The sequence below is a fragment of the Ambystoma mexicanum genome, chromosome 14 (assembly GCF_040938575.1).
Source record: "Ambystoma mexicanum isolate Mex_15411 chromosome 14, UKY_AmexF1_1, whole genome shotgun sequence".
Classification (NCBI taxonomy): domain Eukaryota; kingdom Metazoa; phylum Chordata; class Amphibia; order Caudata; family Ambystomatidae; genus Ambystoma; species Ambystoma mexicanum.
In genome coordinates, this window is record NC_090940.1 from 84,936,726 (window position 1) to 84,961,935 (window position 25,210).

The 25,210-nt window shown below is 45.9% G+C and overlaps 1 protein-coding gene across 3 annotated transcripts in view; it reads right to left on the minus strand.

Annotated features, from left to right (window-relative positions):
- The window catches only part of FMN1 (formin 1), a 1,014,107-nt gene that overhangs the window by 313,930 nt on the left and 674,967 nt on the right, over positions 1 to 25,210 (minus strand). For all 3 annotated transcript variants that reach the window (XM_069638563.1, XM_069638562.1, XM_069638564.1), the window contains one exon: positions 12,737 to 12,798. In XM_069638563.1, the coding sequence (XP_069494664.1) occupies positions 12,737 to 12,798 (62 nt within the window). The remainder of the gene's footprint in view (positions 1 to 12,736; positions 12,799 to 25,210) is intronic.

The following is a 25,210-nucleotide window of genomic DNA, read 5'->3' on the forward strand; positions in this document are numbered from 1 at the left end:
GTGTTTATTCAATTTTAAAGGGTTGGTTAAATGACCAAAATCTAAGGATGGAAGCAAGCTAAAACCATCAAATAATGACGCAGTCCTAGTCGAGTCTGTCAAAATAAAGGGCCTATGCTAATACACCTATTGCCAATACTTACTTCTAATTAAGGAAGTGTTTAAGAAACAATAGGTCAGGACAGTTGAGCAGTTGGCCTCCCTTCCCCACACTTTCAGCACAGGACAAGGCAGCACGCTCGAGCCTCATGCACAATCTTGCTTCCTCGACGCAAGGACATTCGCCAGTCTCACCCCACTCTTGCAAAGTCTTAAACAAAAACATCTCTTCAAAACACAGGCTTCCTCTGCCTTGAAACAGAAGTTCACTTTACTTGTCAAAACACACAGTAGTACCTTCTTTCCCAGTGACTGCTGGTAGTTCTTTTTGTTACTTGTACAGTCCAATAGCTCAGTAACTGGACCTTCTGTGCCTAAGTCTCTTTGCGACTCAAAGCAAACAAAACACAAGTTCCTTTCCTTTATCAAGGTTCTCACATTCATAAGTTCCTGATTGGTCTCCCTCCTTCGGGATCAGACCACAGGTCCCCCTCGTCTGGGCTCAGATCTCTTTTCACACAATGTTCACAATTTGGTCTCCCTCATCCAGGCTCGGTCCATGGATTCCCCTCTTTCGAGCTCAGATACCTTTTGACACTAGAATCGAAGACCTTCCATTGTGCGCAGGATTTTACCTGACCCGCCGCAGGACCACTTTGATTTACAACTCTTTAACTTTCACTTCTCCAACTTCTCAGCTGGATACCTTACAAAGACCTTCGATTGGGCACACACGCGGTGCCGGACCACTCTGTCTCACAGATTTGCTCTTTTGTACTACAAGTCCCAGAATGCACATTCAAGGTTTTGTTTCCACTTCGCCAGTTCCAAGCACTTTTGAGATTTACACAAAGTTCTTGACACAACAGGTTATCCCGCCTTAGCTTCACTCAAGTCACAGGGTCTCCATCTTTTACCCTCAGTGATGAGGTGTTAGCGGGTACTCAATGGAGGTCAGGGTCCCAGCACCTGCCCCTCAACTACCTGGGTTTGTGGAACTCAGGGAACCAGCACTCATTAAAACACTACCAGAAAAGTGTAGCTGGAGTTTTGTTTCCCTGGGGCATGGCTCCCCTGCCACACTGTAGCCCCCTTTGTACTCGCAGGCCTCAGCATCTTGGCAGTCTGCCCCTGCTTCTGGCTTCGCAAGGTTCTCCCAGCTGCTGACGCCTCCTTCTGGTCTTCACGGTTCCTTCAGCATCCCCTGCTCGCTCAAAATGCTGTTTCTGGCTGCTGCTTTTATACTCGCAGCTAGAGTTAACTGGAGTCAGGTGTGACTAGTTGCCCCTCCCTGCCTGCTCTGCCTAACCTCATTATCAGGACATGTAGACTGCACATATCAATCCATTGCCCATTGATTCCTATGGACAATCCTCGTGACTCCCATCCGCCTCCTCTTCGTCCCAGTAGTGGAAGTAGGGATTGTGGGAGTTGTAGGTTTTTCCAAAAGATCATGGAAAACCCATGTATTGGGTTCTTGCGTTTTTATAGATGGTTTTAATTTCCCTGGTCATTTTTCTTACAGAAAGGCATTGAGGTATGATGGGACACTGCTGACAATATCCCAGGACAACTGAGCGGATGTTGGCTAGGGGTGTATCAGAACGGGAGTAATACAGCGTCTCCCATAGTTTTCAAGGACCCCCTGCCCAGGTGATCCTCCCTCGCTGGTCTGCCCCCAGGGTTGGGATCCAAAAGCGATGGACCTCCGCAGGCCACCTGAACAAAGGATCCCTGGGAATAACCTGGGAGGGAAACGCCTCCGGTTTCTCTCGGTCATCAATCGTACGTCTCCAGGATTCATCCTCACACTGCCTTCAGGTATTCCCAGAATCTTTACATTGGATTTTCGCCATCTATTTTTGAGGTAATTTGTTTTGGCTATATCATGTGTTATAACTAGCTACTTCGTCTATTTTTTTTTCTGCTTCCTCTACTCTTGTAGTTAGGAAAGCTCTACAAGGCATTTAATTTTATTAAATGATTGGTTGATTTCAAACTTTACATTAAAAACAAGAAAAGAACATTTAGTCTCAAATGTTACATTTCCTCTTGCATCTCTTTAAACGCAAAAAAAGGGAGGATGTACAAGAACCGAGAAAGAGGGAGGAATCAATACAAATTCATAGTGTCATACAGCGGTCCCCTTCATCGTCACAAAAAAAAGAACAATCAATTCCCCACCTATCGTTAACCCTGTCCTAATTCCAGTACCTTCTCCATGAACTTCATTGCTGCTACACCATGGAGGTATTTTCTCCTAAAATGGACATATCCCACCACTCCTGACATGATGAGTGCGGTCACTCGATTGTTTCTCTCATAAAATCCTCTTGCGCCCTCCAAGGTTTGGCATTCAGTCAATAGATGTTCGGAAGTTTCCATCATTTCTTGGTTTCGGCAGAATCTGCGGAATGCTTCATTAAACTTCCCCGGTACGGAGAATATTTAATCTTAATCTCATAAATAGCTCCCTATAACGTTTATTCAGGAATTCTGTAGTTCAATGGTTTTCCTTCATGCTCCAACCTCAGTGGTAGCCTACAGGAGCTTATTTGCGTCATAGTTGTGATCCAATTCATTCTCTTCACCTGCAATTTCGCTTTGTCCGGGTTAAGAATATCCTGCGCTCAATACAACTGCTCAAGCCGGTCTCTAGAGGAGGATTTCCAGGTATATATTATCAGGTCACATCCTTTGTCATTTCCTTTATCCAGGATTTTGAATGGTGGCGCTTTCTCAATGACACTGAGAACAAACTCAACGAGCACCAACCAATCATTGAACTAAGGGACTGGAGCCCCAATTTAAACTGGATTAGTGAGATGGGTAAAGATTGTGGCAAACCAAAAACCTTTCTCCAATAGAGGCCCTGCAATCTGTCCCAAACTGCTTCTAGAAGATTTGGGGCAGACTCAGCACCATATATTAATATGGGTGCCACCAAGTCTGTAAAAACAGACAAGCAGATCTGTTGTGAATTTGCCAAATTTGCTGTTTATTTTCCTTGTTTGGGCAGCAAGTCACAGGTATTTTAGTCTGACACCGTCCATCCATAGTTTTTCGACTACACTACAATTAAAAAGGGGACACCCATGTAGATCAAGGACTCTACAATTTCTATTTTTTCCGAATTCACTATCCAAGTGAACTTGGACTTTTTCCCTTGTTTCTGGTTTTGGAAGGACCCTTATTTTTGTTTTGTTTGTGTTCACCCTCAAATTGTTCACTTTCAGATATTGCTCCAATTGGTTTGATCGTCTTTGTAGCCCTATTCGAGTGTAGTCGTTCAAAACCAAATCATCACGTATAGAACCCAAGGTATTGGATGACCATACATTTTAGGAGGGAAGGCACCGACCTCTACTCGACTCTGTTCCAGGTCCGAGAGATATAGATTAAATAGCTCTGGGGGCAGGGGCCAGCCCCGTTTCAGGCCTCTTTCCCACACCCGACATTCTGATTTGAATGGATGTTGACGAGTACAGGTTCTTTATTGCCTCCAGCAAGTCTTGAAGGCAATGCCAGTTAGCTAGTTTATCCCAGAGCCTTTCCCTACTAATTGAGTCGAAGGCCTGCTCCAGGTCAATAAAGGCTAAATAAACCTTCTGCTTTGACCTACAGGCCTTCAGCTTCAAGATGTTCTACAAAAATAGGTTTAGGTTAGTGCCCACCCCAGGGACAAATCCCGTCTGGCGTATGTCGTGATGGCCGGATCTAGTCTCCCACTTCAAGTGTCGCAACAAAATAGACGCAAAGATTTTTCCAAGCGTATCCTGTAGGGCAATGGGTCTATAATCTTTTCGGGTTGTCCCCGTCTCCCTTTTTGTAGCTGGGGACTATTATTGCTGCCTTCCATGAAGCGGGAACCTCTTGCGCTGTTAAGATTGGTTGAAGAGTACCCAGCAAAAATCTACACAATCCTCAGGGTTACGTTTCAACATTTCATTATGCAGACCATCCGGGCCCACTGCACGTGAGGGATTCCGTTTATCTTTATAACAATGTCCTCCCATGTGAACTCAATAGACCAGGGCATGGTGGCAGATGGTCTGCTGACTACACTCGATTCAGACAGATGAAAAAAGACCAGAAAATAATTCGATCAGACCCTTTCAGGGACTGCTGGAATCATTGTTGCTAGTTGGTAAGTGGTGTTACTGTTCAGCAAGGCCCAAAGACCGCGCGTGTTCTTGTTGGCAATGATTTTCATGATTACTTCAGCGCCTGCTAAGAAGCGTTGGGTCTTTGTAGCCAGTAACCAATTTTTGTACTGATAGTTGCGTTTTTTTTAAAACGACTGTTGTCCATTTCGATGCAATCTATATCCCGCAAATCAGCTCCAAGATTTTTTTGTGTGCCTTTTTCACCTCTTCGTTAGGGTAGTGGACCCTCTTAAAGGTGGAATTGCTTCTGATCTTTGCGGTTACTTGGAACCTCAAGAGGATGCAGGTGTAATCGATGCCCACATATTTTGAGAATAGGGCATTTTTGTCAGAGGCTGTGATTAGCGGTACCTCCTCCGGACGTTTCCTCAAACGGTTTCTCCCCTGATTTATTTCAATGGCTTTCCTCATTTCCATTTTCAGCTCTTGTGTTTGCTCCTTAAAGCAGAGGAAGTTAAAGGTTCTGTTTCTGAGCCAGTTGTAAGGAACTCATGGTGACAACAAGACAGACAGACAAGTGATCACAATTCAAGGGGGTTTATTGAACAATTAATGTAGGTTGGATAAATGCCTAATCTAAACCTAAATCTAGGTTTGGCGCAAGCGTCGACCATCAAATGAAAATTAAAGCAGTTCTAGTTGTGTCGTGTCAAATAAAAGGGCCTATACTAAGAAAAAACTATTGCCAATCCTTAACTCCAATACAAAAAAGGGTGTGGGATAGTTTTCAAGAAAAAGAAAAAAGTGTTCTCAAAGAATATGACAGGATGCGGTAGCCTGGGTCTCCCTTCCCCACATTTTGAGCACGGGGTAAGGTGGGCTCGTGGCGCACAGTACAGTCTCTGGCTTCTCCAGCACGAGACGACAGTTTCAATGGCAGCTCTCAGGACTGTTGATGGCCAAGACCCATTTCCTTTGAAAGTCTTGTCTTCAAGGGCCCGACATGTTCAAAACAAAAGTTCCTTTAACCAAATGAAGGTTTGCTAGGGTGATAATGGTTCACCCCCACTTAGGTCCCCCTCTTCCGGGTGCTGACCCTCCTTGTTACCTCAACTCAAAGTTCCGTTCACACAGTTGCCGGGGGGTAATGATTCACCCCTGGGCGTAGACCCCTGACGATTTTTAGCAATGGTTTACCTTTGGGTGACGGTTTCATCCCCGAGCCCCCCTCTTCTGAGCGCTGACCCTTCACGTATCGTGTTCCTCAATTTACACCACAGTTCTTTTTTTATTGAGCTTTGGATGATAGCTTCACCCCTCGATCTCCCTCGGTCGAGCTTAGACCCTTCTCAACTCTCAATCTTACTGTCTCTTTAAACAGTTCCAGTGGACATCCCTCGTCCGGGTTCACTCTTGCCACTTCAACTTTGCAGGATTCTTGTCCCTTTGCTTTCCTTCACAATGCGAAATTAACTTCCCTTTCTTTCCTTTATCAGTTTGTAAATCAAAGTCTTTCTATTGTACAGGGACTTTGCTCGACCTCACGTATGACCACTTAGACCGAACTTGGCGGCCTTCCTACAGCCTTCTGGTATCTGTAGTTTCACTCAGTTGGAGTCTCTTTAGTTAGCACCCACGTGGTGCCAGTTCCCTGTGCAGCTGGTCCCCCTTCACACTTAGTTCTTTCATTTTCTTTAATTTGCCCCTTTTCGATTATCCATCAACACAGCCTGGTTCGTATCGGTTCTCCCTCCGACTCACCAGCTCTGATGAACAGCTTGGCTTTTCTCTCTGAAGTCAAGGCCGGTACCATGGGTGTGGGAGCTTCTCCCACTCCTGCTTATCGTCATAGGCTTGCCCCGTGTACCTTTGACATCTGCTGCAATACACTTGTGCTATTGTTCGGGGTCTTATGTCTCTCTGCTCAACAGTTTCGCGAATCTGGGACGAAAAGGGCAAAGTCACTTCTCTCCTCGCCATCCTCTGGATTCCTACCACTTTTCTCCTCCTCTTCAACTGCCACGCTTGCTTAGCCGTCTGTTCGTGCCGTCTGCCGTGCTCGTACTGTGCTCTCTTGCTCCACCTTTTATCCCTGTGGGGAAGGGAAAGGGGTATTGAGACATGTCAGGTACACGGCTTGGTTGTTAGTCCGTTGTCTTCTGTGTTGTGTTGGAAAGGGAGGGGGGGGGGCAGCGTTTTTGAATGTCTTACATGAGAGTATGGGGAACAGATGTTGAAGGAAGTGGGATACCGCCTCTCACCTGTTGGGTGTCCCACTCCCAGAGGACCCCCAATCCAGGTGATCCTACCTCACTGGTCCACCCCCATGAACTGGATCCAATAGCAATGACCGTGTCCTGGCCACCTGTATGACGGACCTCCGGGGTTTAGCCTGGGAGACGCCTTCAGGTTTCTCATACAGTGCTCCCGCCAACCATGACCAATCGGTCGGAGGCCTTGAGGCTTCATTTTTCACTTCTCTCATCATCCTAACTTTCCTTCCCACTGCACTTTTACTATCAAATGAGATTTGTATAGATGAGGATGTTGTCTGTTCCTGGTTTAGAGTAGAAGAATCCAGCTCTCTTGTAAGGGGGATAGTTTCGGCCAAACACTTGATGCGACTGGCCAATCCACTGGGTAGGTGATTTCGGCCTGTGGGACATTAGTTTGATTGCTGGTTTCCCCAATATTCCCAGCTTTGGCAAATCCCTGTCTGAGTTCGAAGCCTAGGTGTAGAAAATCAGGAGAGGCCTCCAAGATGGCTTTTTTTACTAATATGGAATTAAGATGCAGTACCACCCAGTCCAGGCGTCTTTCGCTCACAAAGACTACGATCTTGATGTCATTGGGATTGATTAATTCTGGTGAGCAGTGGAGAAGAGTCAGCACGTTCCTCCTATTCAATATAAGCCCATCTTTCTCCATGATTATTCTCTCAATCATTATGAGATGCTTAGTAGAAACTTGCGGGTTACCCTGGTCTTTCATATGTCCTCCTTTCTTCCGCATCGTAGACCAGAGTGGAGATTACCGACTTGTTGTAAAGTTTTTGTCAGAAGGTCCCTTCTTTGCTCCAGCATATGGAAGCAGGGGGGTCCATCTCCACCATTCATAGGCTGTTGTCTTGTATCTGAGCGTAGATCATGGTCAGTTTTGAAGACGCAATTCCGTAACTACAAAAAGTCAAATTGTTTTTTCCCACTGGAGCTTCATTCGGATCATCCAAATAGGTTGACAAGTTCATCAGTATGAGCATGTTTTCATCTTCAGCGTCCTGCCTGTCAATGTCGGGTACTGTGTCCTGGATCACTGTCCTTTTGTTGGAACCCTTAAAAAGGACAAGGTTCCATGTGATCTACATTTGTAAATGCAAGGTTTTCGCCATTTGATTTGCCCTTTTTGGGTATTGGGAGATGTTTGGATTTTCTTTGGGCAAGTTGTTTGGGCATGAATTAACGAGGTTCTTCACAACTTTCCGTTTTTTAAATACGGAATATAGTTTCCTCCAAGGGCGGATTAGGTGACATTGTGGTCAGCATACCAGGCCCCCTAGGGAATTTCAGTGGATTTTGGTCTAACCGTATGGATTTCGTGTAGATTACACCTGGATGCTTTGAGAGCAGTCCAACATTTTGGCCCGATCTTGCAGCTGCTTGCAAAGATGGAGCCTCAAAAGTTTCATTGAGCAGAGCCGTTGATCGTTCTTCTCCAGAAGCCCCTGCTGATGGGTTTGTCTTTGGGCCATTGGTTAAGGAATTTTTGGAGGTTGTTCCGAGGTCATCCAGATCACTACTACTTCTATGCCTCCTCGTAGGTCTAAAATTCCAGACATTAAGGTAGTTTTCTCCTACTCCTCCCCCTCTTGCCAAGTCGAAAAACCTAGACTGCCATTGTGCAGAGAGTTCAGCTTCTTTGTCTTGCCTTAACTGGACAACCCCGGCAAAGGATTCCAGGAAGATAAGTTTGGAGTGCATCATTCCTAGGAGCAAAGCCTGATCCTTAAATGTCTCGTTAAGAGATTCATACAGCTTCATGAACTGATTGATGGCAATATTGAAGGCTGCCATCATTAAGTCCCGTAGGTGGATGTGATCAAGCCCTCCCAGAAGCACAGTAGGAGGTTGACAATCCTTTCTTTGTCTCCCTGGTGGAATGCTCCCTCCGGAATCTATGGAGGAAACAGACGGAAGGTCTGAATCAATGGAGGAAACAGAAGAAAGGTCTGAATCTTAAATCGGATTGCATGATGGCGACGGGAGACACCCACTGTTGTAGGCACCAGTTCCTGAGTAGTTGCTATTGGATGGATGGAGTTAGGACTTAGCCCATGTGAGGTTGGTGATGTAGTAACCAAACTGTCAGTACCCCCTGAGGGTCAAATTTTTGGCCCTCCATTTTTCCTTGCGGCAGGTCTACTGATGGTATATGCTTCCGAGTTAGGGTATTCATTCCCGCACCCACTAGCAGAGTTTCAGTGGCATCCAGAGAGTTAGGTGTAGAGCAACAGGAGTTAGCTAAATCACTCAGCCTGCCTTGTGTCTGGCTGCCAAGGCCGCATGTTGGCACTCCAGCGACTCTACTATGAGGAAGCGGAAGCCCTTGGATGTTGGTTTTAATGATGTACTGGGGTTCTCAACACTGCATACTCCGGCGAGTCAGGGTGAAGGCCACCTCAAGTATTCACCGTCCTCTTCAAATTCCCAGTCTTCCTTGACCTTTTCTGACTCCTTAAGAGTCAGAGACGTGACAGTGTGCTTGGAGAAAGAAGTCAATGGAAGGAACTGGGATCCTCTGCTTTCTGGAGGAGGGTGGTTGGGGGAGAGCCGAGACTAGCCCAGTATGGGGAAGAGTGGTAGGCACAGATGAGGGGTCCGTAGATAGTTTCTACTCATTCTCTCTCACAACCCACTCCAACGTCCAACAGGGTCAGGAGCCCAGTCTCGCCTTCTTCAGATCTGTTAGTGAGAGTTGGGGGCAAAGGACCCGGCAGGGTAACAGGCCGAAGGATGTTATCCTGATGGAGGTTCCGAGTATTTGCATCCGTATCGGGTGCTTTAAGAAAGGTGCTTTTGGAGTCGGAATTGCGGCTGATGCACACGTGGTAAGCAGAGTAGGCGATACATCAACTCGCAACTTCCCCTTTCACCGTTCAGAAGCATTATTTAAGATACTCAGGCAGAGTAGTAGTTTGGGATTAGCTTTACCCTCAAACCACTGTTGATGTTAATGTTGCTGTTCTGACGAGGGTGTAAAGGTTCGTCAATCCTACCTTTTTGAGGCAAATCTCAGTCTATCCGCCTTTCAGCCTGCATAGACTGCAGTGACTGCCAACTCAGCTACCGAACTCTGTTGCAGTGCTCCACGCTGTTCGCCAGTAGAAGTAGGTAAGAGACACCTCCAGGAAGAAGAAAGTGAGAGCAGACCCTCTCGTGCTCTCAGCGACTGCCCACTCAGCTGTTTTATTGAGCTCCCACATTTTCTTGTCTCCTTGGAGTCCTAGCAAGTTTAAAAAGATTAAGTAATGATCGGGTGAAAGATCAGTTTGTACAAGTGAAAATTGGGTTTTACATCTCTGGTAAAGTAAGTCTGGCGGGTTGCACCAACACTCACCGGATAACCTCATCCTTGGCACATGCTATCCATTAATGTTATTGTGGCAATTCCAATCCACTAGTGACTTGAATGTGTAATTTTCATTATCCATATGTGTAGCAAGATTGCATGTCTTTCCCTCCAAGGGGATTCCTTCTTCCCACTCTCTCGCACGGCTATTTCTCCCTAAATGTACTATGCTTGCATGATTTACCCAACACCAAAATATCAGCCCTGGCTTTGGAGGCATTTCAAAAAACAAAACATTTGCTGCTCCCAAGGTATCTATGCAAGTTTCCCTGTAGATCCCTTAGACGCGGTTCTATTAGGCTTTGCTTCAAATTATTCTAAACTAATGAAATCTTGGGTGCAAGTGAGGTGAGATAAGGAAGAAGATGGGGATAGACCTGTGGAATAAGAGAAGAGGGAAGAGGATCAGAAGCAGACGCCACTGGATGAGCACGGGTAGGAAGGGCAGAAGAATCAGAATCAATAAGAGGAGAGATTGAAGATGAAGAATGTGCCGGTGGTCTAGAAGAAGGGGGAAGAGTAGGAAAGGAAGCAAAAGCAGAACGAAGATTAGCAACTTAGATGGGAAGTAACTGGCAAAGTCACAGGTAGAAAGGGATAAAAGGAGAACTGGTCAGGGGATTTAGAAGACAGGATGCTGTGGAGAAGGTGGAAGAGACGACGAGGGTGGTTAGAAAGAGACAGCAAGTTCAGAAAAAAATAATGTTTTGCCGCAAGTAAGGCAGAGTCACAAGAAGAGTGTAAAGATGAACGTGCAGCAAGATTAAAAGAGCAAGATTTTTTTTCTGTGCCGCTCAGCTTTATGCAGACAGCAACAGAGGGAAATAAGATCAGAATTTAAATCCAGGAAGCTGTGGCAGATGTTCCTGCAGATGAGCAGATGGGTAAGTGGTACAGATGTTAATCTTACAAACCTGCTGCAGGGTTCCACTTGAAGAGAGAATATTGCCAGGTTTCCAATCTCCTGGTGTGCACAGGCCATGAAGACCTGAGGTGGGGCTGTAAAATGCTATAAAACTCAGACGGTTAAGTGCTTCTCAGTAGCTCACTAATCCAAGGTTTGGCTCACAATTCCTAGTTTCACCCCTTTAGCACATGGTTTCTCATTATGTGGCCCCTCCAGATGTTTTGGACTTCAACTCCCATCAACCATCAGTGATGGAGTATGGGATTTGTAGTCCAAAACCTCTTTAAGGACACAATGAGTGACCATGTTCTAGCAATAACCCATTTGCAATGGAACCTGATTAACATCACAGTGCCTAGTTATTACTGATCCTGTTCTCTCCCGCAGGCCCCATCCTCATTTCTGATCCAGTGTAGATTAGTCCTTAGTACCCTACTTCTCTGTAGCCAGACTTTAAATCTCATGGTCTTACAGTGGCTATTTGCTTTTGCAAAACAATGATCTGGACTTTCTCCTATCTTCACTGCTCAGCTAATTCTTTGGATCACAACTGCTTGGACCTTTTGGGGAGGCGAGGGGGTGACGGGGGAAAATGGAGCAGGGGGGGGTCAGTTATTGTGTCCTTCCAGCAAACATGGTTTTTCTACCCTTTCCCCAATTCACAGGTCACCAAATGGGGGGGGGGATAACAAATGAAGGGTTCTTCATGTCACATACTCCTTTCCTGCCAGTCCTATTACAAGTGCATGCATCTGGTCCATAACCTCAGTTTTCCCAACAGTCTTGTCTGGTGTTCACGTCAGCAGCAACAGTCAACCAAGGGAGACTGGGTTCATTCAATCCCCTTTGGCCTTCCTGATGCACTTCCATTCAACCAGTTATGGAACAAAGCAAGTAACCCCCAACCGCACCACCCAATCCAAGTAGCCAAGTATATTTTCATACACATGGAAATCATTGTCAACAAATGACGGACGTAGACAACAGTATTTGACTGGAACTACAGAGCACCAAATAGAGCGGCCTGTATACAGTCTGATCAGTTTGACAAACAGCTTCTAGTGGGTCACCTTGCGGTCGCTTCAAGGCACTTCATTCATTATCTTTGCATAATGGACGCGGTAAACCACACGAGTTAGACTGGGAAATGCTCTTACCCGACATGGCATGATATAGGACTTTTGGAAACTAGCCCAGTTCTTGGTTAATGGTTTGTCGTACAGGAGGCAAGCATGGACGTGAGCACGGAGGCAGGGTAGCAACTTAGGGGAGGAAAGACCAGATATAAGATTTGGGCCTAAAGCAGCTTCATATCTAAATGGAATATTGTGTGTGCATCCACCCAGCGCTCCTCACTTGCGTCGTCTTGTGGGAACAGTGATCAGTGGGAGGCTTGTTTTGAGTAGTATTTGTTTACAGCGATGTTCTAAAGAACACATTTATTTTACTCTTCTCCCAGGAGTGAGTTGAGGGCATTCCAGAGACAAAGTCCCTGCACTCCAAGGAACCAGACCCATGCTTTTTGCATTTGAACTTTGGTTGGTGGACAGCTTTAATTTTGCCTGGCCCGAAGTTCCCAGTCAGTGGGCAGCTTGAAAAGGGCTGGGGGGCGGGGGTGGGGTTTATGGGAGAGCAGGTGGGACAGGCTCTGCAGGTATCCACGGATCAACCCCCATGGGTTTTGCTGTGTGATCAGATCTATCCATTTGTACAAACTTCAAATCAATGACTACCTGATATTACCATGAGAGAGATGGCCATTCAAGGTTGCCATAAAGTGCATGATAAGCAACACATGTAGATTAGTTGTATTGGTAAATATGATAAAAGGGCACACTAACAGTCCCACACAGAGTCGGAAAGCTGCAAAAAGACATAACGTAGTCTCTGTAGAACCCCTACCATGGAAAACAGGAGGAATATATTTTAAGTATTATAAACACACAGCACAGTCAGTAGCACAGGAGCATCAACATAGAAGGGGATCACTGTACAGTACCTTCAGATTCTCAACCTCCTCCTTGTGCTCCCTCTTGAGGTGCAGAATAGCTGCATGGTACTCTTGGGGGAAGAAAAGGAGACAAGCATTAGATTAGGGTGTGCGATTCTTACATGAAAAAGGAAACATTACATAGTACTGGAGTACCAGGCCTCGCAAATTCTTAAAATTCCCACTAGACCTGCAGGAAGAGTTCCTTAGTTTACATACTCGACCTAAGAGAAATGCACTTGCCCCATGGCGACCGGTTACAAAATATTTTCCAGAACTTTCTGTAAAATGGTCACCATAGGCACACTTCATATTTGGTGCAATGCTGCCACCCAAAGGCCAACAATACGCACTAAAACCTTTGTTTGCCATTTACTGCAAAAAACGTTCGTTTACATTAAATGTCAAATAAAGGTTTTAACCATCTTCATACTCGCCAGCAAGGTCGAGTACCATGCAAATGGTACTCAACCATCCTAAAATCTCCTTGCCAATAGTAGGTTTAGCGAGCCCTGCGTACACAAATTCTATATTCATAAACACATAGGCAATACAGTACACGCTGGTTCATTGTACACACCAGCAGAAAAGTTCCTTGGTGTTTGGGAAGAGACTTAAACCCCTGTGCTTTCATGTTCAGATAAGACTAAACGCCTTCGGCACTTTTAAATGTAGCACCAGCGGGAGACTTGATGGAACTGGGCCCTCTGTTTCAGCAGCCCAAAGGTAGAATGGTTTACAAGGAAATCTGCTAACATGTGGCATGTCCTCCCCAGAAATGCCAGCTTCTAGAAGCACCCACCCGCTCAAAGTTCTCCATGACAAACCATTTGCTTCTGAAACCAGCAAAGATCTAAAGCTTTTTTTTTTCTGCCAACTTGTTAGCCCTCCAGGTAAGTGGAATGCCTGCATGTTTTACTTAAAATTAGGAAAACCGTCCCAAAAGCAGGGAATAAATGAGAGGCAGTTTCTCCGTGCAGACCAGAGGTGGCAGCAGCAAAGGACACACGAGCTCCGCTACCAAGTGATCCGATTTCAAGATTGGACCGAAGATAACAAATACATATTTTAATTACCGGCACCATGTGAAGAGGTCTGACTAGCTTGTGAGCTTAGGTGGTGTGATCACAGCTCAATGGTACGACAATCATGATGATTAGCAGTTACATCCTGAATCGGGCACTAGGGGCATATATGGCCTTCAAATACCTTCTGGGAACTATTCTTCACTACTTTAGGGTCAAGGAAGCACACTATAATCTTTCTGAAGTCTATGACCTTTACACCTTATTCTTTTCAAGGAACCTAACTCAAAGTATGTTCTAAGGGTATGAAATCCTTTTCTTACCAGGCCCAGGCTCTATCATATGGTATTCCAGACTTTGAGAAATGCGATAAATGGAGCCTATGGAGTGCTTTGGATTGCAACATATGGCATGGTTGTTTCAATAACTAGCAAATAGCCACGATTTCCAACCTTTCTTGATAGGGTGCCATACAACGCACCCCTATCGAGTATATCTGTCATGTAAATGGAGGCTTGGGGGAGAGGCGAGGCCTTCCACCAGAATCCACAGACTCTAGACCTGGGAGATATTATATACATTTTTTTTTTTAAAAAGGGAATAGCGAATCTAACACCCTTGCAAAACCATAGGACTTTCAAACAGTAGAAAGCACTGGTGGTAGCAGAGTACTGAATATTTAGACTCTTGATGGGGGCGAGAGATGGAACGATATAAAGCCCACCAAAAGACTCGCTTGGGAAGAACCCAGAAGGCGGAAGATGCCTAAAAGATGCTGTTTGGCTAGAGACCGAGTGGGTGGGAGTAGCCAAAATAAAATGTAATGCTAGAAAACATGTCTCTTTTGGCAACTTTCCCTCCATAGTTCTATGGACCCGCAAACATTTGGTTTTTGAACCCGCTCTGACCTTTTACGGGAAGCAAAACCTTCAGCTTCACAGCTCTGGCCTTCGGCTCCTTTTATTATGGGGGAACAGATCAGTCCTTCAGATTATCAGTACTGGGAAACTGTTTCCCTTTTGGTAACTTTTTGGCATTGCACACAGCATCTTCCAATGCAGTGCAATGGGGGTACTTTTGTACCACCCTAGTCTTTTGCACTTGGGATTATAGGTTATTTTTAGAAGTGCCTAAAGACAAGATGGTGGCAGCAATTACATTTTAACAATTGTTGTGTTATTTCTAGTGTGCACATTCGTGTTTAAAGCGTATGGCTACTGAACATGGCTAGTGCCCTAAAAGTCCATGCCAAGAGATTTTTGCTTGTTCTTTGTTCCTGCCTTGCCAGGTCAGGAAATCCCATTTAGGTCCTGCACTTGCCAGGAAATGCCCCAGCTTTTGCCAGGTTAGTGATGCCATGGCGCCCTGGCGGCAACGGCCCCCTAGGCTAAAAGCAGCTCATGCAACAGTACCAGATGGTGTCTGCCGGGGGAAGTATGAAGCCTGCAGCAGGTAACTTGCTGCGATGACCAGATAGGTACGGTCAGGGGATGGGGGTCAGAAATCACTGCACCCCTTTAAACTGACCCACTCCCTCTCAAATCATTCCACGTTGTTTACCACACCACTTATAGGCATCTCAGTAACTGTAGTATAGTTTTGCTGCTGTGTTTAAAAACAAGGCCTTTTCCCCTCTTTTAGGAAAGCTGAATCGAGTTTGCATTGTGGTAACTCTGGTATTGTTAACTTGTCTCATTAGGCTCTCTCCCACTCTAGGTGCCCACTCCGCTGGGAGTACCCCTGTACTGTTGAATACACCAGTCTGCCCCTTCTGTGCGGTCCCACTGTGTGACCCCCCACTGTCCCCTGCGCATCCTGTGCAGCACTGGGCTGTGCATCCCTCCTCTCTCTCTTTCGCTCCCTCCTCCTACTTCACCCTCGCACCATCTATGGTGCTCTCAGTCTCCCCATCTTCTCTAATTGCTACTCTATCTCCTATCCTATCCCTCTCACTAAGCTGGGAAGGAAGAAGTTAAAGAGGGACATCCTGGTCTCCAACCCAGGCCTCCCTATCGCTGACACCTACATTAGTGCTTCCTCCAGACAGACTCTCACCGACATCCTCTTTGCTGTTACCTCCCCAGACCTATGGACCCCTCATACTGTCTGGGCTCTCTCTCCCCCATCTTCATCTCCCATTAATGGTGGCACTCGGTGGGAGTTCCTCGTGGCCTCCTTCAACTCCTCCAAGACCATCATTAATGTCTATCTGAATGGCACAGTCATGCACCAGGGCAAAATGTACGATATGCACCAGGAAAGTTCCAATACTTATTTTTTGACAACATTCTATGTTTTTAATTTGAGTCATTGGTTTGGTCATTTTGCTGCAAGTGTGGGTGGCGTGTGAGTCGACAGCTCTGTGGAATAATGAGGACACGCGGTGTTGGAATGTTGTGGTGCAGGTAATGTGATATCTTGAAGGGTTGCCGGGCGGATATTGGTCAGCTGGAGAGAAGCATTTGAACAGGTTTACTAGTAAATGATCAGTGAGGAAGCAACATGTACTGGCATGCTTTAACATCAGAGGAAGACATTAAGGGTTTGTACATGGACCGTGGATAGGATGACACACACGTGTTATCATAGTGGGTAAAGTAGCCCCAACCATACACTATAAAATTGGAAGATGCTGCCAGTGTTGGGGTGCCCTTTTACATTTTGTAAACTAAGTGCACATGGTCAGGCGGCAGGTACTAGCTGTTTTCAGGTATGTTCAAATTCCGAATGGCAGATGTAATCTTTCTGGGAAATAGTTGAGGGAAGAAGTGCTCACAACAGCCGCCTTCACAAAACATAACAGACAGGGTGGAAACTATGCACCTGCAGCGCAAACACTGCACGGGCCGACACCTGTTCTGCAAGCAGGCATGCCCTTACTCCTCCTTACGCAAACATTGCACAGCTGGCTTCACAGGTCGCCAAGAAAACACAGTTCCTCAGATTACAGCTAGTATGCATCATAGAGTGTGGCCGGAACCGATCTGAACTCCAAAGGTGGAACCGCGTCGAGAGGATGGGGCGGCGCGCCACCCTTTTAGGAACATGAGCCACTCCAGTCCACCATGTAAAGATTTACATGTGTGACACTCGTCCTGCATAGCATTTTCTTAGAAGATGGACACAAAATAACCTTGCTGAATTCTAGGCCGTTATTCAGGGATTCCGGCCCAGAAGCAAGACCGAGGAATCCAGGGGTACACATTATCACGACAATGACCAGACACATTTTATCCCCAGGAAATGTTCTGAATATTGCCCCAATGTAATGGCAGGTCAGCGAGAATATAGAATGGGAGCACATGCAAACAACCCACTTGCCCCACTCAAGTGCGGCCGATTCTAGATGCCGCCAGCTTTACTCCTGCTGTCCAACGAGAACGCCTCTCTTTACCCAAGCCTTTTTTTTTAATTCAGCTGCATATCATTTTTTAAAGCTTATTAAGTGCACGATGACCAACACACGGCTCTCGAGGAGCATTATAAATCAACAGTGAAAACAATGCATACCTAAAAATACATTCCCCGTTCAAGAACTGGAGTAGAACATGTGCCTATTTTTTCTCGAATAAAGTAATCCAGCTTTGTTCCTTCACAGGTTTCCTCCGTCTTCCGTAGATCCACCATCTTCTCCCCTTTACACTTCCCTCTGGATTCTGACACTACCCTTTTCAACGCTCTACAGGAATTCACGTCTTCTATTATTGCTTCCTTTGGTCTTTCTACCATTTCTATGCCGATGCCACCAGGATATTCATTGAGTTTTCTGGATGTTCCAATTCCCTCCATTCTTCCTCCCTTTGCCTTTCTTCTACCTGTGCAATCTTGGATCCATTCTCACCGTTTACATGTTAATGCTTCCATAACTGAGATCCCTTTCTTTTCTGTGTCTGTTAGTCCCTCGTCGCCTCTGCCTTCTACCTTTTCCTTTCACCTGCACTCCTCCTCTTTCCGCCCATAACTTGGATATCATCTTTGAAACTTCATTTTCTATCTACATTAGTAACATTTCACATTCCTGTCGCAATCAGATATTCAATATTTGCAGTCTGTTCCTTTCACTTTCATGCTGCCAAGATACCCCCCTCTACTTTTGTTCTCTCTCATATCGATTGCTCTTCTGCCCAGTTAGTTGGTTTCTCTGCATGCTACTTGGGGCCTTCCCGTTCTATCTTCAATTCATACATTCATTCATTCATACTCTTGTCTTTCCTCTCAAACTTCCATAACACTTTCACTCTCATCTTGCCGTCCTCGTCCTTAAGATTCCAGTGTTCCCTTTCCTTTCTATGGTCATGGCTGACAAACTAAGGAAGGCAGATAAGGAGAAGCCGTCTAGGTTCTGGCTGGTACTTCACACTCCCAAACCAAATTCCATCTTGAAGTTTGAAAACCCTCTTGTTCCCAATCTAGTTTTTCACTCCTTTTCTCTACTTGCTCCCAAACACTGGGTCCATTTATCTCTTTTCATTTGTTCCTCCCCTGCCTGTGTCCCATTTTGTTCTCATTTTAAGACATATCTGATATCTACTTGTGCTTAGAGTACTTTCTATTTTCATGTCCTATTCCATTCCCCCATTTTCTTCCTTCTATGAAGCGCTTCAGCAAAAACACTTTAGAAATGAATAATAACAAACATATCCATAATCACTTCAATATCACTTGGTCTGAGACAAATGTGACTGAGTGGGTGAAAAATTAATCAGAGGTAAGGAATGTCAAATGGCCAACCCCACCCACCCCGCAAAAGCTTGAAGCTATTTGCCCCCAGGTTTTGCCTCGTTATTTTAAGTGGCAGTAACTTTTTAGTGAATGTTGACTGAATTGAGCGAGGGGAATAGAAGGCTACGGGCAGGCTGAAAAAATTAGTGGTCTTGAAAGGTTGACAAATAAGTGGTCTTGGAAGCAGAAGAAACTTCCATAACATAATTGTTCTTTTATAACAGGCTTAATACCAGCGAGTGATTTCTAAGCACGTCATCGGGATTCGAACCTGTGTTGCGCTGCATTGTCTTGCTTCCAAAACAAACGTGTTGCCCCAGAGCTATCCTTCCTCCCCAATAACAAGGTGACCGCTTTAGGTTTCACCTGTATGTTAATGGTTCGCCATCCCAATTTAAATCAAAGATGATACACGGTCCGAAGGCTGCAAATGACTCCAATGGCAGGATTTTGAACGAGCTGCAAATTATCTAACAGCTAGAAGGTGATCCTACTGTGAACACTATTGCAATGGGAGAACCAAGAAAGAGCAGAAGCCTGGAGAAGTGAAACCAGATGATCTGGGTAAGCAGGAGGGCAATGTTTGAGAACCAGGCTAATCCGGAAATCGGAATGCTTCATTGCAGGGCGGACCCGAGGCTCATATAACATGATCGAATTGGAAGCCCACATTGCGGACCAGCCGAACGGGGACAGGTGCTAGACCAAGCTCGCTGGGAAAGGGGAAGGGCAGAGTGGAGGGCATGTCCTGAAAGCCTTTCAGAAAGATCGCCATCTTGCCCGCTTTTAGACAAAGCCAACTGTTCACCCACCCAGGCCTGAAGCTGAACCTGCAACTGTAGCTCTGTCCCCCGAAGATGGGTCAAGATTAACATCTGGGTGTCACCTGCCTACATCTGAAAACCCAGATCAGACTTCCCAAGCAACCTTGCCAAGGGTTGCATGCAGGCAATGACGTGAGAGGGGGCAGAGCCGTGAGGAGCCCCACAGGGCACTGAAGTCACCTCTGACTAGTTCACTTAAAGCCTAACCTGCTGCAAAAGATCAAATCTGGCACAATTCCCGTCCGTGAGCAAATCGGCAAGGCAATCGGGAAGGATTGTGTGCTCATTAGTATTAAATGCTGCAGAAAGTACTGGCACGATCAGTGCTGCTGCTTGCCTTTGTCCCCCGACTTATGAAGATGTTAGGTACCCAGTGTATGGGAGGATTGGTCCAAGAGACCCCCCCCCCTCCCCTGCATCCTCTCCCCCTGGTGAGGTGCATGGCTCGTCAGGGGTTCCCCCTGCCACCAGGGCCCAGGTGGCGGGTGGGCCACTGGCTAAAGACATGGACCAAACCTGCTGGATTTAGCTAGGTCCTGGAAACCATTTTGTGAAATAAAGATGGTTTGAGCCCTGTGCACCGCAGCGCGGCCCCCATCCTTGAAGAGTAAATTATCCCTGTGGCCGCAGCTCTCTGGCAGATCCGCTGAGAGCCCGTTCCCACGAACAGACGGACATGAGCTAGTGTTAGATACCAACACTAACATTTCACCTTCCGCAGTGTATCGCTGTTTCTAGTATGACCCGGCCAGCAGGGCCGGGGTGGAAAAGAACTGTAAAAATGGTCCCCTGACAAAAGCAGAGTCCCCAAATACTAATGGGCAAACCACCTGTGATGAAACTTCTCTCCACGACCTCCGACTAAAAACCTGTAACCTCCATGAAGATGGCAGAATGTGTGCTTATATGACATTCGGGATGAAGCACCCACATCCCTGTAGCTATGCGCAAATAGTAAAAGTGTCCCGGGGTTTCACCAAGAAAGACTGCACCCCAAGGTCCCATGCCATAACTGAACTAATGCTGCTAGAGTGCAAGGGAAGACGAATGCAACCCTATTGGGAGCTCACGTAAGGGGTGCATGAAAATGCACCATGTGTATGTTCAAGCTCACCATGTGTCACTGCCGTCATTCTTATTGGCGGGTTGTTCCTGCGCGCTCCACCAACCTTACTACTACCTCACTTACCGCACATTTATAGAAATGTCATAAAATGTTGTGGTTGTTAAATACTTAATATATAGGTAACGCAGTTGAAATGGCCATGTAAAAGGCACTAACAATGTAGAAAACAAACTTTAAAAAGACTCAACAAGTATTGTATATTATATGAATGTTTATGCCTCTTGCACTTAAATCTGCAACACACGAGGAAAATACCTTTGTGGGCATATCCAAGGCCATTCCCCTTTCCTCCCATTGAAGCCTGCCAGACGGAAAGCAGAGGCCTGTGCTGCTCTGCTCCACCTCCGCCAATTCAGCTGGAGCCGCTTCAAACATTCACATTCCCCCGCAGCACCCAAGGCCACGGCCTGCCACCTGAATTATTTACAACCCAGCAGTAAACCCCGGCCTTAAAACACAGATCCAAAGGCGCCCTTTTCTTAGGCTCCACGACCCACCGGCTCACCTTAGGTTAATGGCCCCTGTAAAATTAGGACACCCAATATTATGGCAACACTACAGGAACACATCCATAATGACTTCTAACGGGACATGATAACGCGGACAGCCGTCCCATGCCCGGAGACCCAACCTCGAGACCTATGATACCCGGTCAACAGGACGATGGTAACCATGTATTGATGTATCGCCAAAAGACCCCACTCTAGGTGCATTCCTCCTGTGTTGCATTAACATGTAGAATAACCTATTGGAAGATTTACCAGGGAAGATAATATTGCAATGTTGAATGACTGCGGTGTGCGTGGCTGTTAGGATGTGCAGTGTTTCCAATGTTTACCTGTTAAACCATGAGTGTATAATATTTCCTTCACTATGTCTATTGTCACTTAGATACTATAGAACATAGAACTGCATCTTATGTAGCAGGGTTCCAAGGAGAGCCAGTGAAGAAGCAGGGCCTTAGTGGGAAGATTGTACTCCTCCTGCTGGGGGTCGTCTTATGTCATCAACTTGCAAATAAAAGGTTCTTTACCTTTAAACTACTGGTTATGTGAAAGCCTCCCTTTGTACATAACATTTGGCGACGAGGATTTTGACTGGGACCCGGAGGACGACCCCCAGCGCCTTTTCTACAGATCTTGTGCTGGCTGTGGAGCGGAGCCAGCCTGACTTGCCTGAGGGAGGGCCTTTTTCAGTGGATTATTGACGGCCTGACATCCAGTGTGTGGCATCCACCGGAGGGACATTGCTAGCGCCACAGGAAAACCCCTGGAGGCTCCGTGGTCTGTGGGAGCTGGAATTGGACCCCTGCAATTTTGTTGAACTTGTGGAGACTGGGCTGGCAAAGACACGGCTTTGGCACTTTTATAATTGGATTTTGGGTTGTGTGTTTTCTGAGCGGCCATTGGACACCCTGGCCCCACACTGAGCAAGGTTGAGAAAGGAGTCGCCGCCGATGACCCTGGTGAGGCGCTCCAGGGTGAGTACATAACCAAGCAGCTATCTTTTAATTAGTGTCACCTACCTGATTGGGTGGGAGCTCTATTGGTTAAACCAGAATTGCAAGCTTGTTATTCTATTCTGCAACTTTGAGACATGGCAAATGTGCCTGCTCCTGTGTTTTTTCTGGCAGTGCCAGGTGAACCCAGGGTTAGATGGGAAGACTGGAAGGAAGGATTCAGCAAATATGCCTTAGCAGTGTTTGGTGCCAACTACTCCAATGAGCGCAAGGAGGCATTGCTATTTCACTGTTTGGGAACTGCAGGCCAAGAGGTCTTAAAGAGATTGCCGGAGCCTTCTGACATTTTGGATGCTAGTCCATATGAAAGGACATTAGCCAAACTGGACAGGCATTTTAGAGTGGAGGAGAACATTATATTGGAAAGATATAAATTTGCCACGAGAGAGCAGAAGAATGGGGAAAGTATCGAGGATTTTGTCACGGCTTTAAGGGGCTTAGCAGTGAAATGCAAATTCACTCACTGTCAGGATGAGCACTTGAGAGACCAGCTAATGATTAAATGTTCCAATGACAGTATTAGGAAAGAACTATGGAAAGAGAGGAACCCCACTTTGGATCGAGCAATTGAGATAGCGAAAATGGTGGAACACACAGATAAGTGCATTGAAGTTCTTCAATCGGATACTGTGAACAATGGTAAACCCAAGTTGGATGAGAGTCAGGGTTCAGTGCTGAAGGTGTCAAAGGTTGTTCAGAGGCAGAGTACGTGGAATCCAAGACGCGCCTCGCAGAATGCTAAAAGGAGCGAAGAGAACAGACCGGCAACTGGCAGAGGATGGCGTCAATGGGTTCCTGCAAAAGATAGCAGAGGGATTCCCAAAGACATGAATTCTTTCAAGATGGTTAGGGATTCAGGACAATCCAGAGGTTTTCCAGGGAGAAGATGCTTTAGATGTGGAAGCTTGTCGCATATAGCCTCTGATAAGGATTGCTTTGCTATTCATATCATATGCAATGAGTGTGGTGTGAGAGGGCACATTGCCCGATGTTGTAGAAATTTTAATGCTGGGTCAAATCAAGTGCATGAAATAAGTGCAAGTTATGAAGATGAGTCATATTGTGAGGATGGCAGAGAAGTGGTATTTACAGTGAATGCTGTCAATGGCAGAGTGAAAATGCAGAAACCTTATGCTGAGGTTGTAATTCGAGGTGTACCCGTACGCATGCTAATGGATAGTGGTGCTGACTACACCTTGATAAGTGCGGAAGTGTGGAGGAACAAATTCGATAGTTGTACTCTGTGGGAAAATACTGTTAAAGCAAATGCTTATGGAGATGTTCCCATAGATATTATAGGTTGCTTTGATGCTGAATTACAGTTTAAGGACAGGAAGGCCAAAGGTTGTGTGTATGTTACCAACAGAGGGGGTGAATTGTTGTCATGGAGTGATCAAGCTGAATTGAAGATAAGGCTTGAGGCAAGTCATCCCGAGCAGGTAATGTCTGTTGCGGGAGGAGAGCCCACAGAGATACAAACCACGTTATCTGGGAAATTGGGGTGTCTCAAGGGCTTTGTACATGTAATTCGCCTAAAGAAAGGAGCTGTCCCTAAGATTGCAAAACTGCGAACTATTCCTCTTGCTCTTAGAGGAGATGTAGAGGAAGAACTCAAGAGAATGGAAAGAGATGGTGTCATTGAAAAGATAGAAGCATCTGAATGGGTCAGTCCTATAGTTGTAGTCAGAAAAGGCAATGGGTCTTTGAGGCTCTGTATAGATCTTAGACATCTAAACAGCATGGTTGTGGCAGACAGGTTTCCCCTTCCCCGAATAGATGATCTGATGGTGGGAGTAGCTGGGTCAAAAGTGTTCTCCATACTAGATCTTAAATCGGCCTACCATCAGGTTGAATTGCACCCTAATTCCAGGGATCTCACCGCCTTCATCACCCCGATTGGATTGTTCAGGTGTGTTCGCATGCCATTTGGTTTGGTCTCAGCCGCAAGTGTGTTTCAGAGTATTATGCATAAATTACTTGGGGGTGAAAAAGGGGTGATGTGTTATCAGGATGATGTTCTTGTATGTGGGAGCGATGAGAAGGAGCATGATGTTCGTTTGAAAAGAGTTTTGGATATTTTGAAGGAGGCAGGCCTCACCGTTGCCTTGGAAAAATGTACTTTTAAAGCCAACAAAGTGGTGTACCTGGGTCATGAGATCACTGGGGAAGGGGTTAGACCCAAGGAGGAGGCTATTGAGGCCATAAAAAGAATGGAGGAGCCTAAGTCTAAAGGGGACATACTATCATTTTTGGGACTGGTGGAGTTTTACGGCAAATTTGTCAAGGGGTTAGCAGAAATGTCGAGGAATATGAGATTTCTCACTCGCAAGGGAGTCGTTTTTAAATGGTGTGACCGGTGCAAGAAAGAATTTTTGATGATAAAAGAGGCTATTGTCAATGCTCCCATTTTGAAAATATTTGAGGAAAGTAAACCCACATTGCTTTTTGTTGATGCCAGTGATTATGGTGTTGGGGCTGTTCTGATGCAGGAGGATCAGACAGGTTTACAGACTGTGGCTTTTGCGTCCAGGTCTTTGAAGGGCCCAGAATCTAGATATTCAGTTATTGAGAAGGAGGCTCTAGCATGCGTTTGGGGTGTCGAGAAATTTAAAAGATTCTTGTGGGGGAGGAGTTTCACCATTTGCACTGACCATAAACCCTTGGTTGGAATTTTTACAAAAGGTGGTTTGGAGGGAGTGTCAAGACGCATTATGAAATGGGTCACGGCATTGCAAGGGTTACAGTATACCATGCTCCACGTAAAGGGGGAGGTTAATGTGGTTGCAGACGCCTTGTCTAGATCTGTCCAGAGGGAAATTTCTGACGATAGTGACTTTACAAGTTCAGAGGAGAGTGCAGAAATATTCCAGGTGCATGAAACATTAAAGAAAAGTGAGTGGGATGTGTCTTGCACGGAGGATGTTGTATATCAAGGAGTACTTGCTCTGGTTGCAGAAGGTAAAATTAAGAGCCACAGGGGCGAGATGAATGGTTTTGCCAAAGTGAGGGAGGAGCTATGGATTCAGGATGGTTATTTATACAAGGGTCACCAGATGGTTGTGCCAGTCGGTATGAGGAAGTCTGTCTTGGAGTTGGCCCATGTTGGGCATTTAGGTCTGGCCAGGACGAAGGGACTTGTGAGGTTTGAATTTTGGTGGCCTGGTATCGACAAGGACATAGAGGAACAAGTCAAAGACTGTGTGGAATGTATTGAGGGAAACAAAGGCTTGAAAGTGCAAAAAGTTCCCATGGTAGTGAGGGAGTCCC